This window comes from Rattus norvegicus, chromosome 2, assembly GCF_036323735.1.
Source record: "Rattus norvegicus strain BN/NHsdMcwi chromosome 2, GRCr8, whole genome shotgun sequence".
In the NCBI taxonomy this organism is placed as follows: Eukaryota; Metazoa; Chordata; class Mammalia; order Rodentia; family Muridae; genus Rattus; species Rattus norvegicus.
The window spans coordinates 9400205-9415307 of record NC_086020.1 but is presented as its reverse complement, the minus strand read 5'-3'; the positions used below and the strand labels follow the sequence as shown (position 1 = coordinate 9415307).

Sequence of the window (15103 nt, the reverse complement as noted above, 5' to 3'; positions counted from 1 at the left end):
GCAGCATTTAGAGCAGAGAGCAGAAACGGAATGACAGCCTCTCCAGTATTTTGCATTCTTACATCATTTCAGCCATTTCTTTCATCATCAGCTCATTCAGTCACTGTGTCTAGGACCAGCATTCAAAATTGAGTTTGTCAACTCCACGTTTCAGACTCTGCTGACTTCTCCAGTAGAATATTGCATGGAATTGCTAGTGTACTACGGCTTGGAATTTTTATCTCATTAAATCCTCTAAATAATGGAATAAAGAGACATTATCCTCATGAGTAGGAAAGTAGTCTCACAAGATATTCTTCTCCATAATTTCCACAAATACTGGGGAATGAAAGTAAAAGCTGCAAACCAGGCAAGTCTATTTGTTTTTCTTGTATGGCTAAGCAACTGACCACAATAATATGGATGGATTGATGGATGGATGGATGGATGGATGGATGGATGGATGGATGGATGAATGAATGAACGGATTTATTTCTGAAGTTTTCTCCCATTTTGGGTGGAAGATATGGGTGAGTATAATACACTGGTTCTTCTAACCTTTGTCATCTCTTTGCCTATCCTATTTCTTCCATCAACCCAAAAAGGTGGTTCCTTTCAAGAGTTAACTCGTGCCCTTTGACGTCCTCTCTGAATATATTCTCCCTTGCTTCATTTATGATTAACTCAGCTAACTAATCCCTGTTCCCAAATTCACATCACTGTAACTACTCCATACTTTTAAGCCCATTTGTGGACTTCTATTTGTATAAACTGGGCATTCACCAACTGAATTCATTATATACAAGCAAAGGAAAATTCCACATTTCAAAAGTTTGACACGGATGATACAAGCCTTCTCCTCTGTACTTAATTATTAGTTAAAAACAAAACAAACAAAAAAATCCAAGGTGACAGATGGATATTTCACTCTTCTATGTGGACATCCAGGTTTTAGCACCATTTATTGAAAATGCTGGGTATTTTTTTCAACAGTGTATATTTGGCATCTTTGCCAAATATCTGATGGCTGCAGTTACAAACTTGGGTCTTCTAGTTTATTCCACTGGGCTACCTAGCTACTCCTGTGCCAGTACCATGCTTTTGATTACTGTGACTCTGTAATGAATCTTGAAATCTGGCACAGGAGTCTTTCTGCTGTTGTTCTCTTTGCTCAGAATTCCTTTTGCTAATGGGCGTCTTCTCTAGTTCCATTATGAACTTTGTTGTATTTCTGTGAAGAATATTGTGGGTATTTGAATGGGGATTTTTATAACTCATAACAAAGGTTTAAACAACACTGAGGTGACAGAATATCATGCTAATCACTGGGTATACTTGCTAACATACAAAACCAACAAACGTTTTCATTTAGGCAGAGGAAGACACTGATATAGGAAACAAAGAAATGGGAGAAAAAAAAAAGATTGAGTAGGAAACACAGGAGCAAAAGAATGCACGTACACATGCAGGTGACGTTGGTATGTTTTGCTATAAACTTGAAAATATCTGGTAAATTATCAGCACACATCTGTCATACTATTTTGATTATAGTAATTGAGGTGAAGAGACCCCTTCCTTACCCCCAACACTCATGGCACCATTCCCTAGGCAGGGAATCCTGAACTGTATAGGACTGGAAAAAGCAAGACCTAAGCACTATATATATGTATTCCTTGTTCTATGTTAGCCTACAGATATAATGTAACCAAATGTTTTGTTGTTGTTGTTGTTGTTGTTGTTTTTCTCCATCTTTATTAACCTGGGTATTTCTTATTTACATTTCGATTGTTATTCCCTTTCCCGGTTTCTGGGCCAACATCCCCCTAACCCCTCCCCATCCTCCCCTTCTATATTGGTGTTCCCCCCCCCATCCTCCCCCAATTACCACCCTCCCCCGAAAATCACGTTCACTGGGGGTTCAGTCTTGGCAGGACCCAGGGCTCCCCCTTCCATTTGTGCCCTTACTGGGCTATCCATTGCTACCTATGAGGTTGGAGGCCAGGGTCAGTCCATGTATAGTCTTTGGGTAGTGTAACCAACTATTTTAAGTACTTCAGATTTGTCTGCAATGGGGGACTGTAACCTGAAACCATGAGTCAGAATAAACCTTTCTCCCTAAAGTTGCTTTTATACGGGTACTGTGTTACAGCACAAGAAAACAATACTCATAGTTAGGTCTTCTATTCTATACATGAGCCAATACATCTATTTTTGAGTCAGTCCCACACTGTTTTGTTCACCACAACTCTGTATTATGGCTTGAATCAGGTATCAGTAACTGTGTAGCATTGTTATTTTTATTCCAGATTGCTTTGGCTATTCTATTGTGGTCCCACATTAATTTTGTATTGTTGTTGTTGTTGTTTTTTAACTGTCCTTTTTATTTCTATAAAGAATGCCATAGACATTTTGATTGGGATTACACTAAATCAATAAATTACTTTTGATAAGAGAACTAAGGCAAATGTTGTCAATTTAACTAAAAGAATACAAAGAAGAAAGATGTGACAAAAGGACCTAAGGGATAGAGAGAGATTATAAAATGAATGACAACTGAACATTGATATGAGTCTCTAGTTTTACACTCTCCTAATTCCTTGCTGGGTATTAGATAGTGTGAACATGTATGAGAAAGAAATCTCACTAAAAGCAGGGACTAGACAAAGCTGCCCACTCTCTCCCTATCTATTCAAAATAGTTCTTGAAGTCATAGACAGAACAATCAGACAACAAAAGTAGATCAAAGGGATACAAATTGGAAAGGAAGAAGTAAAAATATGACTATTTGCAGATGATATGAGAGTATATATAAGTGACCCCAAAAGTTCCAAAGTAGAATTGCTAAAATCTGATAAACAACTTCAGGAAAGTGGCTGGATATAAAATTAATTCAAACAAATCAATAGCCTTCCTCTACTCAAAGGATAAACAGGCTGAGAAATAAGTAGAAAATGCTTCAAAAAAGTAAAAAAATAATATAAAATACCTCGGTGTGACTCTGACCAAGCAAGTGAAAGCTCTATAGGACAAAAATTTCAAGTCTCTGAAGAAAGAAAGTGAAGAAGATCTCACAAGATGGAAAGAACTCCTGTGTCATAGAGTGGCAAGATTAACATTGTCAAAAATAGTCATCTTGCCAAAAGCAATCTACAGATTCAATGCAATCCCATTCAAAATTCAAACTCAATTATTCATAGAGTTAAGAAGAGCAATTCGAAAATTCATTTGGAATAACAAAAAAAAAATCAGGGGTGCACAGGAGCTCACGGAAAGAGAGGCACAGGTCCTCCTGGTTGCTGCCCCCGCGGAGAGCTCATCAGCAAAACCCCACGAGCAAACTTGAGCCTCAGGACCACAGATAAGGGCACAGGAGCATCAGGTCCCCTGCTTCTGAGACAGCGCCGGAACCTGAAGGGACCGATCAGATAAACAGTTCTCTGCACCCAAATCCCGAGGGAGGGAGAGCTAAACCTTCAGAGAGGCAGACACGCCTGGGAAACCAGAAAAGACTAAACTCTGCCCACATTCCTAACTCCAGAGGAAAACACCAAATGCCATCTGGGACCCTGGTGCACGGGGGCTCCTGGAAAGGGCGGCGCAGGTCCTCCTGGTTGCTGCCCTCGTGGAGAGCTCATAAGCAACACCCCACAAGTAAACTTGAGCCTTGGGACCACAGGTAAGACTGAATTTTCTGCTCCAAGTGACCTGCCTGGTGAACTCAGGATACAGGCCCACAGGAACAGCTGAAGACCTATAGATAGGAAAAACTGCACACCCAAAAGCAGAACACTCTGTTCCCATAACTGGCTGAAAGAAACAGGAAAACAGGTCTACAGCACTCCTGACACACAGGCTTATAGGACAGTTTAGCCACTGTCAGAAATAGTGGAACAAAGTAACACTAGAGATAATTTGATGGTGAGAGGCAAGCGCAGGAACCCAAGCAACAGAAACCAAGACTACATGGCATCACCGGAGCCCAATTCTCCCACCAAAGCAAACACGGAATATCCAAACACACCAGAAAAACAAGATCTAGATTTAAAATCATATTTGATCATGATGCTGGAGGACTTCAAGAAAGACATGAATAACTCCCTTAGAGAAACGCAGGAAAACATAAATAAACAAGTAGAAGCCTACAGAGAGGAATCACAAAAATCCCTGAGAGAATTCCAGGAAAACACAATCAAACAGTTGAAGGAATTAAAAACGGAAATAGAAGCAATCAAGAAAGGACACGGGGAAACAACCCTGGATATAGAAAACCAAAGGAAGAGACAAATTGCCGTAGATACAAGCATCACCAACAGAATACAAGAGACAGAAGAGAGAATCTCAGGAGCAGAAGATTCCATAGAAATCATCGACTCAACTGTCAAAGATAATGTACAGCGGAAAGAGTTACTGGTCCAAAACATACAGGAAATCCAGGACTCAATGAGAAGATCAAACATAAGGATAATAGGTATAGAAGAGAGTGAAGACTCCCAGCTCAAAGGACCAGTAAATATCTTCAACAAAATCATAGAAGAAAACTTCCCTAACCTAAAGAAAGAGATACCCATAAGCATACAAGAAGCATACAGAACTCCAAATAGATTGGACCAAAAAAGAAATTCCTCCCGTCACATAATAGTCAAAAAACCAAATGCAGAAAATAAAGAAAGAATATTAAAAGCATTAAGGGTAAAAGGTCAAGTAACATATAAAGGGAGACCTATCAGAATCACACCAGACTTCTCGCCAGAGACTATGAAAGCCAGAAGATCCTGGACAGATGTCATACAGACCCTAAGAGAACACAAATGCCAGCCCAGGTTACTGTATCCTGCAAAACTCTCAATTAACATAGATGGAGAAACCAAGATATTCCATGACAAAACCAAATTTACACAATATATTTCTACAAATCCAGAGCTACAAAGGATAATAAATGGTAAAACCCAACATAAGGAGGCAAGCTACACCCTAGAAAAAGCAAGAAACTAATCGTCTTGGCAACAAAACAAAGAGAAGAAAAGCACACAAACATAACCTCACATCCAAATATGAATATAACAGGAAGCAATAATCACTATTCCTTAATATCTCTCAACATCAATGGTCTCAACTACCCAATAAAAAGACATAGATTAACAAACTGGATACACAACGAGGACCCTGCCTTCGCCTGCCTACAGGAAACACACCTCAGAGACAAAGACAGACATTACCTCAGAGTGAAAGGCTGGAAAACAACTTTCCAAGCAAATGGTCGGAAGAAGCAAGCTGGAGTAGCCATTCTAATATCAAATAAAATCAATTTTCAACTAAAAGTCATCAAAAAAGATAAGGAAGGACACTTCATATTCATCAAAGGAAAAATCCACCAAGATGAACTTTCAATCCTAAATATCTATGCTCCAAATACAAGGGCACCTACATACGTAAAAGAAACCTTACTAAAGCTCAAAACACACATTGCATCTCACACAATAATAATAGGAGATTTCAACACCCCAATTTCATCAATGGACAGATCATGGAAACAGAAATTAAACAGAGACGTAAACAGACTAAGAGAAGTCATGAACCAAATGGACTTAACAGATATTTACAGAACATTCTATCCTAAAGCAAAAGGATATAACTTCTTCTCAGCTCCTCATGGTACTTTCTCCAAAATTGACCATATAATTGGTCAAAAAACGGGCCTCAACAGGTACAGAAAGATAGAAATAATCCCATGCGTGCTATCAGACCACCACGGGCTAAAGCTGGTCTTCAATAACAATAAGGGAAGAATGCCCACATATACTTGGAAATTGAACAATCCTCTACTCAATGATAACCTGGTCAAGGAAGAAATAAAGAAAGAAATTAAAGACTTTTTAGAATTTAATAAAAATAAAGGTACAACATACCCAAACTTATGGGACACAATGAAAGCTGTGCTAAGAGGAAAACTCATAGCGCTGAGTGCCTGCAGAAAGAAACAGGAAAGAACATATGTCACCAGCTTGACAACACACCTAAAAGCTCTAGAACAAAAAGAAGCAAATACACCCAGGAGGAGTAAAGGCAGGAAATAATCAAACTCCGAGCTGAAAGCAGCCAAGTAGAAACAAAAAGGACCATAGAAAGAATCAACAGAACCAAAAGTTGGTTCTTTTAGAAAATCAACAAGATAGAGAAACCCTTATCCAGACTAACGAGAGGACACAGAGAGTGTGTCCGAATTAACAAAATCAGAAATGAAAAGGAAGACATAACTACAGAATCAGAGGAAATTCAAAAAATCATCAGATCTTACTACAAAAGCCTATATTCAAAAAAACTTGAAAATCTGCAGGAAATGGACAATTTCCTAGACAGATACCAGGTATCGAAGTTAAATCAGGAACAGATAAACCATTTAAACAACCCCATAACTCCTAATGAAATAGAAGCAGTCATTAAAGGTCTCCCAACCAAAAAGAGCCCAGGTCCAGACGGGTTTAATGCAGAATTCTATCAGACCTTCATAGAAGACCTCATACCAATACTATCCAAACTATTCCACAAAATTGAAACAGATGGAGCACTCCCGAATTCCTTCTATGAAGCCACAATTACTCTTATACCTAAACCACACAAAGACCCAACAAAGAAAGAGAACTTCAGACCAATTTCCCTTATGAATATCGATGCAAAAATACTCAATAAAATTCTGGCAAACCGAATCCAAGAGCACATCAAAACAATCATCCACCATGATCAAGTAGGCTTCATCCCAGGCATGCAGGGATGGTTTAATATACGGAAAACCATCAACGTGATCCATTATATAAACAAGCTGAAAGAACAAAACCACATGATCATTTCATTAGATGCTGAGAAAGCATTTGACAAAATTCAACACCCCTTCATGATAAAAGTCCTGGAAAGAATAGGAATTCAAGGCCCATACCTAAACATAGTAAAACACACACGGTATGCACTCACTGATAAGTGGATACTAGCCGAAAAGCTTGCTTCACCCAAGATAAAATTCACAGACCACATTTAGCTCACGAAGGAGGATGACCAAAGTGCGGATGCTTCACTCCTTCTTAAAAGAGGGAACAAAAATATTCACAGTAGGGCATAAGGAGGCAGAGTTTGGAGCAGGAACTGAAGGAACGGCCATTCAGATCCTGCCCTACCTGGAGATCCAGCCCATAAACATGCAGCCACCAAACCCAGACAATATTACTGATGTCAAAAAGTTCATGCTGACAGCAGCTGTATATAGCTGTCTCCTGAGAGGCACTGCCAGGGCATGACAAATACAGAACTGAATGCTAGCAGCCAACCATTGAACTGAGAATGGGGTACCCATTGGAGGAGTTAGAGAAAGGATTGAAGGACCTGAAGGGCTTGTAACCCCATAAGAACAACAATACCAACCAACCAGAGCTCCCAGGAACTAAACCACCATCCAAAGAATTCTTATGGAATGACCGATGTCTCCAGCTGCATGTGTAGTAGAGGATGGCCTTGCTGGGCGTCAACAGGAGGAGGCTGGAGCCCCGGTGTAGGGGAATGTCAGAGAGAGGAGGCAGGTAGGGGGGAGTGGATGAGTGGGGAACATCCTCATAGAAGAAGGGGAGTTGGAATAGGATAGGGTGTTTATGCACAGGTAACCGGGAAAAGGGATAATATTTGAAATGTGAATAAAAATATCCAATAAAAATTCATAATAAAGAAAATTAGGGGCCTCAATTCATTGGGAAAGACAACTGCCATCAGCTAGTCTCCATAACACCTAACAATCATCCAGTCCCTCCTCCTCCTTGCCCATGGGTCCCCAGCATAGAGCTACAATCAGTGAGTCAAGAAACTGTTTCCTTTACATTTACTGAACTCTTGGCAGCCAGCTCTCTATACAAAGCATATATTCTTCTTTATTACAGTCAGAGTCTTATGGAGAGGCTTGCAAGTGAGTCTGCCTAGCTCTCAGGTGATATACAAGACAGCCCAATTGAATAAGAGACCCACTCATTCTCACATTTATTATTTATTAGTCACAAATTATTTATTAGTTATACTGATTTCCACCTTTTGCTTTTATTCATTTTTAAATCTGGATAGGGAAAAGACAGCTGCAACTAAATTGAGTTGTTAAAATATAAATGTGTAACTTAGAATTGAGAGCATGTCAAATACAGAGGCGAACACTAGCAGCAAACAACTGAACCGAGAACGGGACCCCTGTTGGAGGAATTAGAGAAAGGATTGAAGGAGTTGAAGGGGCTTGCAACCCCATAAGAACAACAATGTCAATCAACCAGAGCTCCCAGGGACTAAACCTCTACTCAAAGGCTATATATACATGCACTGACCCATGGCTCTAAGTGCATATGTAGCAGAGGATGGCCTTGTTGAGCACCAATGGAAGGAGACGACCTTGGGCCTACCAAGGTTGGACCACCCCCCCCCCAGTATAGGGGATGTTGGGTGAGGGGAACATGCTTATAGAAGAAGGTGGAAGAGGATGAGATAGGGGGCTTATGTCCAGGAAACCAGGAAAGGGAATAACATTTGAAATGTAAATATAAAAATATCCAATTAAAAAAAAAGAATTGAAAAGCACCACTTTGATACTTTCAGTGAAAATGTGCTAAGTTCCCAGTGAAGATATTTAAGGAAAAACTTGAAGACCAAAGATGAGGAATAGAGAGAACAATAAAGATCACTAATGTCCAACTATCATTCATTCAAATAAGGAACTTTCTGCACAAATTCTTAAGTCCTCCATAGACAAACTAGCTGCAGTTTCGATTGGAAGCCTAGGATGGCCAATCTTTCTGATTTTGTTTTTTTTTTTTTTTGTTTTGTTTTGTTTTCTTTTCTTTTTTCCTACATTGCTAACACTTTCTCTTTTCTCGTTAGGAAGCAGCTTTTAGTTCGGCAATAATTAGGAATTGGGAAAACTTAACTATTTACATCCATTTCAACTTAAACACCAAGGTGGCTTCAGGAAATTTACACCTTTGATTAGTTCTTCAGAGTTCTGGAAGAAAAGCTAAGAGCAGACTTTGGCATCAATGACACTACAGAGCTCGTCATCCAAAATGTGAGCCAGGAAGTGCTCACGAACTGTGTAATAGGGAGCAGAGGCGGTTGAGAGTTTGACTTTTCACACTGAGATGTTCTTTGAGGGGACTGTTGAGAACATGCATAATGTCTGACAAGCCCTCACTACTCTTGTCCAAATCATCTCCCAGCACAGAAATGAGACGTGAGACCTTTCTAGTGTTTGCTCTCATCTTCCTTAAATATGGTGGCAGAAGGATTCTCCTCATAACAAAAAAAACACAAGTGTGTGCACACGCTGGACCTGAAAAATTAGAAGAAAAAGTGGGGAATGGTGTTGAACTCATTGGCACAGGAAATAACTTTCTGAACTAAAGATTACAGCATAATTACTAAGATCAATAATTCATAAATAGGACCTCTTAAACTGAGAGGTTTCTACATGGCAAAAAATTAGTGTCATTTAGACAAAGTGGTAGCCTACAGAACGGAAAAATATTTATATGATCTAGATATTTGGACATAGGGCTACTATCCAAAATATATAAAGAAAACAAAAAAAATGGAATTACAAAACGAGGTACAGATCTAAACAAGGAATTATCAATGGAAAAAAATAGAAATGGCTGAGAAACATTCAAGGAAATATTCAACATCCTTAGCCATCAGGGAAATATAAATCACTACTGCTTTAGGATATGATCTTACAACTAATTGTCAGAATGGCTAAGATCAATTACACAAGTGACAGCTCATGCTGGAAAGATTACAGAGTAAGAAAGACATTTTTTATATTGCTGTAGAAAGTAAAGCCACTGTGAAAGTCAGTAAGGTCTTTCCTGAGAAAGATAACAAAACCTACATCAAGATCCAAGTATACCATTCTCGGGCATATACCACAGAGAAACTTGCTCGACCTGTTCATTGCTGCTCTATTCATAATAGCCAGAAATTGGAAACAACCTAGATGCTCCTCAACAGATGAATGGATAAAGAAAATGTGGTAAATGTATGCAATGGAGCATTACTTAGCTGTTAAAACAAAAACAAAACAAAATAACATCATGAAATTGACAGGCAAATGGATGTAACTAGAAAAAAGGAAACACCATGAATGAGGTCCTGCAGATTCAGAAAGGCCAGAAGAATACTGGCCTATGCTTTCACTTATATTTGGATATAACCTGTGAAGACAATGATAACCAAGGTAAAATCCATAGAACTGCAGAAGAGAGGTATAAACTGAGGGACTGGAAGAAAGAGATCTCCTTAGAACAGAGAAATATAATAAATAGCTATGACAGGAGCTGAAATGGAGAATCAACTGGGCAGTGAAAGGAAAGAGGATTGTAGGAGGGAATCTTAAGGAGGGATATCTAAACTTAAAGGGCATTTGAGGGAGGTTATAAAAACCTAGACAGAAGAAACTTCCTAAACTACTTACATGGAGGCGATCTAAATGAAATCTCCAAATAATGGAGGAAACAGAGGCGCAACTAGACATCTCTTGTCACCAAACAAAGCTTGCAGTACCAGGTTTGGGTTACAACTAAGTGCGCTGCTGGACAAATGGGCTCCTAAGCAACACAGGGCACTGCCAAGATAACGGGGGCAATTTGCAAATTCATTTAGAATAACAAAAAACGCAGGATAGTGAAAACTATCTTTAACTATAAAAGAACTTCTGGGGGAATCACCATCCCTGACCTCAAGCAGTATTACAGTGCAATAATGATAAAAACAGTATGGTATTGATACAGAGACAAGCAGGTAGACTAGTGGCATAGAATTAAAGACCCAGAAATGAACCCATTTGCCTATGGTCACTTGGTCTTTGACAAAGGAGGTAAAACCATCCAATGAAAAAAAGATAGCATTTTCAACAAATGGTGCTGGTTCAACTGGAGGTCAGCATGTAGACGAATGCAAATCGACCCATTCTTATCGCCCTGTACAAAGCTTAAGTCCAAGTGGATCAAGGACCTCTTCATAAAACCAGATATACACAAACTAATAGAAGAAAAGGTGGGGAAGAATCTCGAACATATGGGCACTGGGGAAAATTTCCTGAACAAAAGACCAATGGCTTATGCTCTAAGATCAAGGATTGACAAATGGAAACTCATAAAACTAAAAAGCTTTTGTAAGGTAAGGAACACTTAGGACAAAACAGCAACTATCAGATTGGGAAAAGATCTTTATCAATCCTACTTCCGATACAAGGCTAATGTCCAAACTATACAAAGAACTCAAGAAGTTAGACTCCAGAGAGCCAAATAACCCTACTAAAAATGGGGTACAAAGCGAAACAAAGAATACTCAGCTGAGGAATATCGAATGGCTAGGAAGCACCTAAAGAAATGCTCAATATCCTTAGTCTTCAGGGAAATGTAAATCAAAACAACCCTGAGATTCCACCTCATACCAGTCAGAATGGCTAAGATCAAAAACTCAGGTGACAACAGGTGCTGGAGAGGATGTGGAGAAAGAGGAACACTCCTCCACTGTTGGTGGGATTGCAGACCTGTACAACCATTCTGGAAATCAGTCTGGAGGTTCTTCAGAAAATTGGACACTGAACTACCTGAGGATCCAGCTATACCTCTCTTGGGCATATACCCAAAAGATGCCCCAACATATAAAAAAGACACGTGCTCCACTGTGTTCATAGCAGCCTTATTTATAATAGCCAGAAGCTGGAAAGAACCCAGATGCCCTTCAACAGAGGAATGGATACAGAAAATGTGGTACATCTACACAATGGAGTATTACTCAGCTATCAAAAACAATGACTTCATGAAATTCATAGGCAAATGGATGGAACTAGAAAATATCTTCCTGAGTGAGATTACTCAATCACAAAACACACACACACACACACACACACACACACACACACACACACACACACACACACACACACACACGGCATGCAACTGATAAGTGGATGTTAACCTAAAAGTTTGAATTGCCCAAGATAAAATCCACAGACCACATGAAGCTCAGAAGTATGACCAAAGTGCAGATGCTTCAGTCCTTCTTAAGAGGGGAGACAAAAATATTCATAGGGAATATGAAGCAAGTTTGGAACACAGACTGAAGGAATGGCCATTCCAGGCCTGCTCCACCTAGGTATATAGCACATTTATATACAGTCACCAAAACCAAATAATATTGATGAAGCCAAGAAGTGCATGCTGACAGGAGCCTGATATAGCTGTCTCCTGAGAGGCTCAGCCAGAGCGTGACAAATACAGAGTCAAATGTGAGCAACAAACCACTGAACTGAGCTGAGGTCCCTGTTGGAGGAGTTAGAGAATGGATTGAAGGAGCTGAAGGGGCTTGCAACCCCCTAAGAAGAACCATGCCAACCAGCCAGAGTTCCCAGGGACTAAACCACTACCCAAATACAATACATGGACAGACCCATGGCTCCAGCTGCATATGTAACAGAGGATGGCCTTGTTGGGCACAAATGGGAAGAGAAGCCCTTGGTCTTGCCAAGGCTGGATCCCCCAGTGTAGGGGAATGTCAGGGGGTGTAAAGGGGGAGTAGTTCTGGAGGGGGAACACCCTCATAGACGAAGGGGAGGGCGATGGGGTAGGAGGCTTATTACAGGGAAACTGGGAAAGGGAATAACATTTAAAATATATAAAAAAAAAATCCAAAAAAAAAGTGTGAAGAATGGGATTGCACCTTCCTCCTTGTGGATCTTCCTTTGCCTGGTCCCCTAATGCCATACATCCCTCCCTAACACCAGAGCAGTCATTGTATCAAGTGAAACCATATGGTAAAAATCACTTCATTTGCATTTGAAAGTGAAATATATTTATAGAAATTCATGATGAACTTTACACAATAAATTTCTTATTTAAAAAATATAGAAAATGTAGCTACCTAAAACTAGAACTTAGGCATGCTATATATTTAGAAATGAAATCTTTTCTACGAATCATGACTGACTATGGTTGAGAAAAATAGAGAAATAAACAATGAAGACCACTGTTATATTCTAAACAATATTCCCAAGTAAAAGGGTAAATGGTTTACTATTCTAATGCTATTAAAAAAGAAAACTTGCACCTCCCCATTTAGCAAATCAATACTCTATTAATACAAAGATATTTCACATACTTTCCTCTTTTCAGTTTAACCTCAAAAGGCACATCAACAAATATTCCATACTAGACAAAGCAGGTAACTTGCCACAGGGTAAAAACTCCCTGACCCATCTCATCAAGTGCTCACTGGCTGAAAGGTCCTCAGTTCTTGATGACTTTTCTTTTCAAATACGTAATGAACTGTAAATACATTTTACATGCAATGTTCTCTCTAAAACATACAGATACTATGTTATAAACAGAATTAGAACCACTGAAAGGATAGTTTACTATCTTTAGCATAAAATAAGACAGTTTAGAAAACACTAATTCTTTTGTTATTTTAGTATAAATTTCAACTTAGTAATTGAATATTTAATTATTCTGATTCCTTTTTTTCTTTCTTCAATTTTTCTTTCTTTCTTTTTTTTTATCTTTACTAACTTGAGTATTTCTTATTTACATTTCGATTATTATTCCCCGTCCCAGTTTCGGGCCAACATCCCCCTAGCCCCTCTCCCTCCCCTTCTATATGGGTGTTGCCCTCCCCATCCTCCCCCCATTACCGCCCTCTCCCCAACAATCACGTTCACTGGGGGTTCAGTCTTGGCAGGACCAAGGGCTTCCCCTTCCACTGGTGCTCTTACTAGGCTATGCATTGCTACCTATGTGGTTGGAGCCCAGGGTCAGTCCATGTATATAGTTTTTGGGTAGTGGCTTAGTCCCTGGAAGCTCTCCTTAACTGAATAATCAGTTACTACAGTTTTTTCTAAAGTCATATTAAAGTAGTAGCTGAATAAGTTACATGCTTCTTCGCACATGTTTTACAGATGGATGAAGCATTAAGTTAAGGAATTCAGTATGTCATATTGGAGGATTCATAAAATCTAATACCAAGAGCATTCTCTAGATTTGTCTTAAATGTTATCATTACATCAAGACAAAAGAACTGAACACATTAAAATATTTATTGTTTTGTTTTGTAAATATATATCCAAGATATATTTCCAATATTAATTATAAAATACACTGTCATTTTTAGAAATAAACTAGATACATGGAGACACGGACCATTTTTGAAATGCCCCTTCTATTGTAAATGTATTCTACATGATGACATTTTTTCTAAGGAATACTTCTAGTTACATGTAAAAGAAACTCAGACTTTATGATAATTGGCTGTCTACTGCACAACTTAAAAGACTTATAAACAACAATTGAACATTAGAACAACACTAGAATAGAACAACTTATTTCCCAAATATTACAATTTAGCACTATATATGTCTATTTTAAGCTTAAAAAGTTTATTTCTGGGCTTCAAAATATTTTTTAAATTGCAAAACCATGTCCTTATTACATTTTCCCTCATTGAACAGATTACATATCAACAAGTCTCCTTTTATTTTACCCTCATGACAGGAAAGCAAAGCGTTCCAAGCACGATCATGGTTTGTTGTTTTTGGTTTTTGTCAGGAGTATTTCTATTGTTAATGATGATATGATAGAATAAACTCAGCTCATATTGTTAAACAAAGGAAAAGTAAAAACAATTCTAACAAGGGAAAAAATAAAAATATTATTTTCAAAGATATTAAAGCTTTTACATAAACAATAATATCACTACATTTTCCTGTATTACTGTAACATAATAATCATACAATTTAGGTAAAAGACTTATCCCATGAATATATTTCTGAAAGAGACATAATGAAATTATTTTATGCAATAAAACAGAATGATAAAATATCCCCCCAAATAAAGGAAGTTTCACTTACATCCACAGCTCTCTTAATAAAAGGTATCTGTGTGCCACTGTCCAGATCTTCATTAATAATAAGCCTTCTAGCCCACTGACCTGCCCTGACAACACCACTACCATGAATTAAAACCATCAGTTTCTGTGGATTTGTCAAAGCATCCTCACTCATAAAGATAAAACTCTTTGGTTCACTTTCAGTGGCATCTACCTGTAATCAAAAAAA

The 15103-nt window shown here is 38.6% G+C and overlaps 1 protein-coding gene across 21 annotated transcripts in view; it reads right to left on the bottom strand.

The window, feature by feature from the left end:
* The window catches only part of Arb2a (ARB2 cotranscriptional regulator A), a 464298-nt gene that overhangs the window by 338684 nt on the left and 110511 nt on the right, over positions 1-15103 (bottom strand). For 15 of the 21 annotated variants that reach the window (XM_039101899.2, XM_063281470.1, XM_063281475.1 and 12 more), the window contains one exon: positions 14897-15088. The exons of the other annotated variants lie outside the window; for them this stretch is intronic. In XM_039101899.2, the coding sequence (XP_038957827.1) occupies positions 14897-15088 (192 nt within the window). The remainder of the gene's footprint in view (positions 1-14896; positions 15089-15103) is intronic. 21 annotated transcript variants of the gene reach the window in all.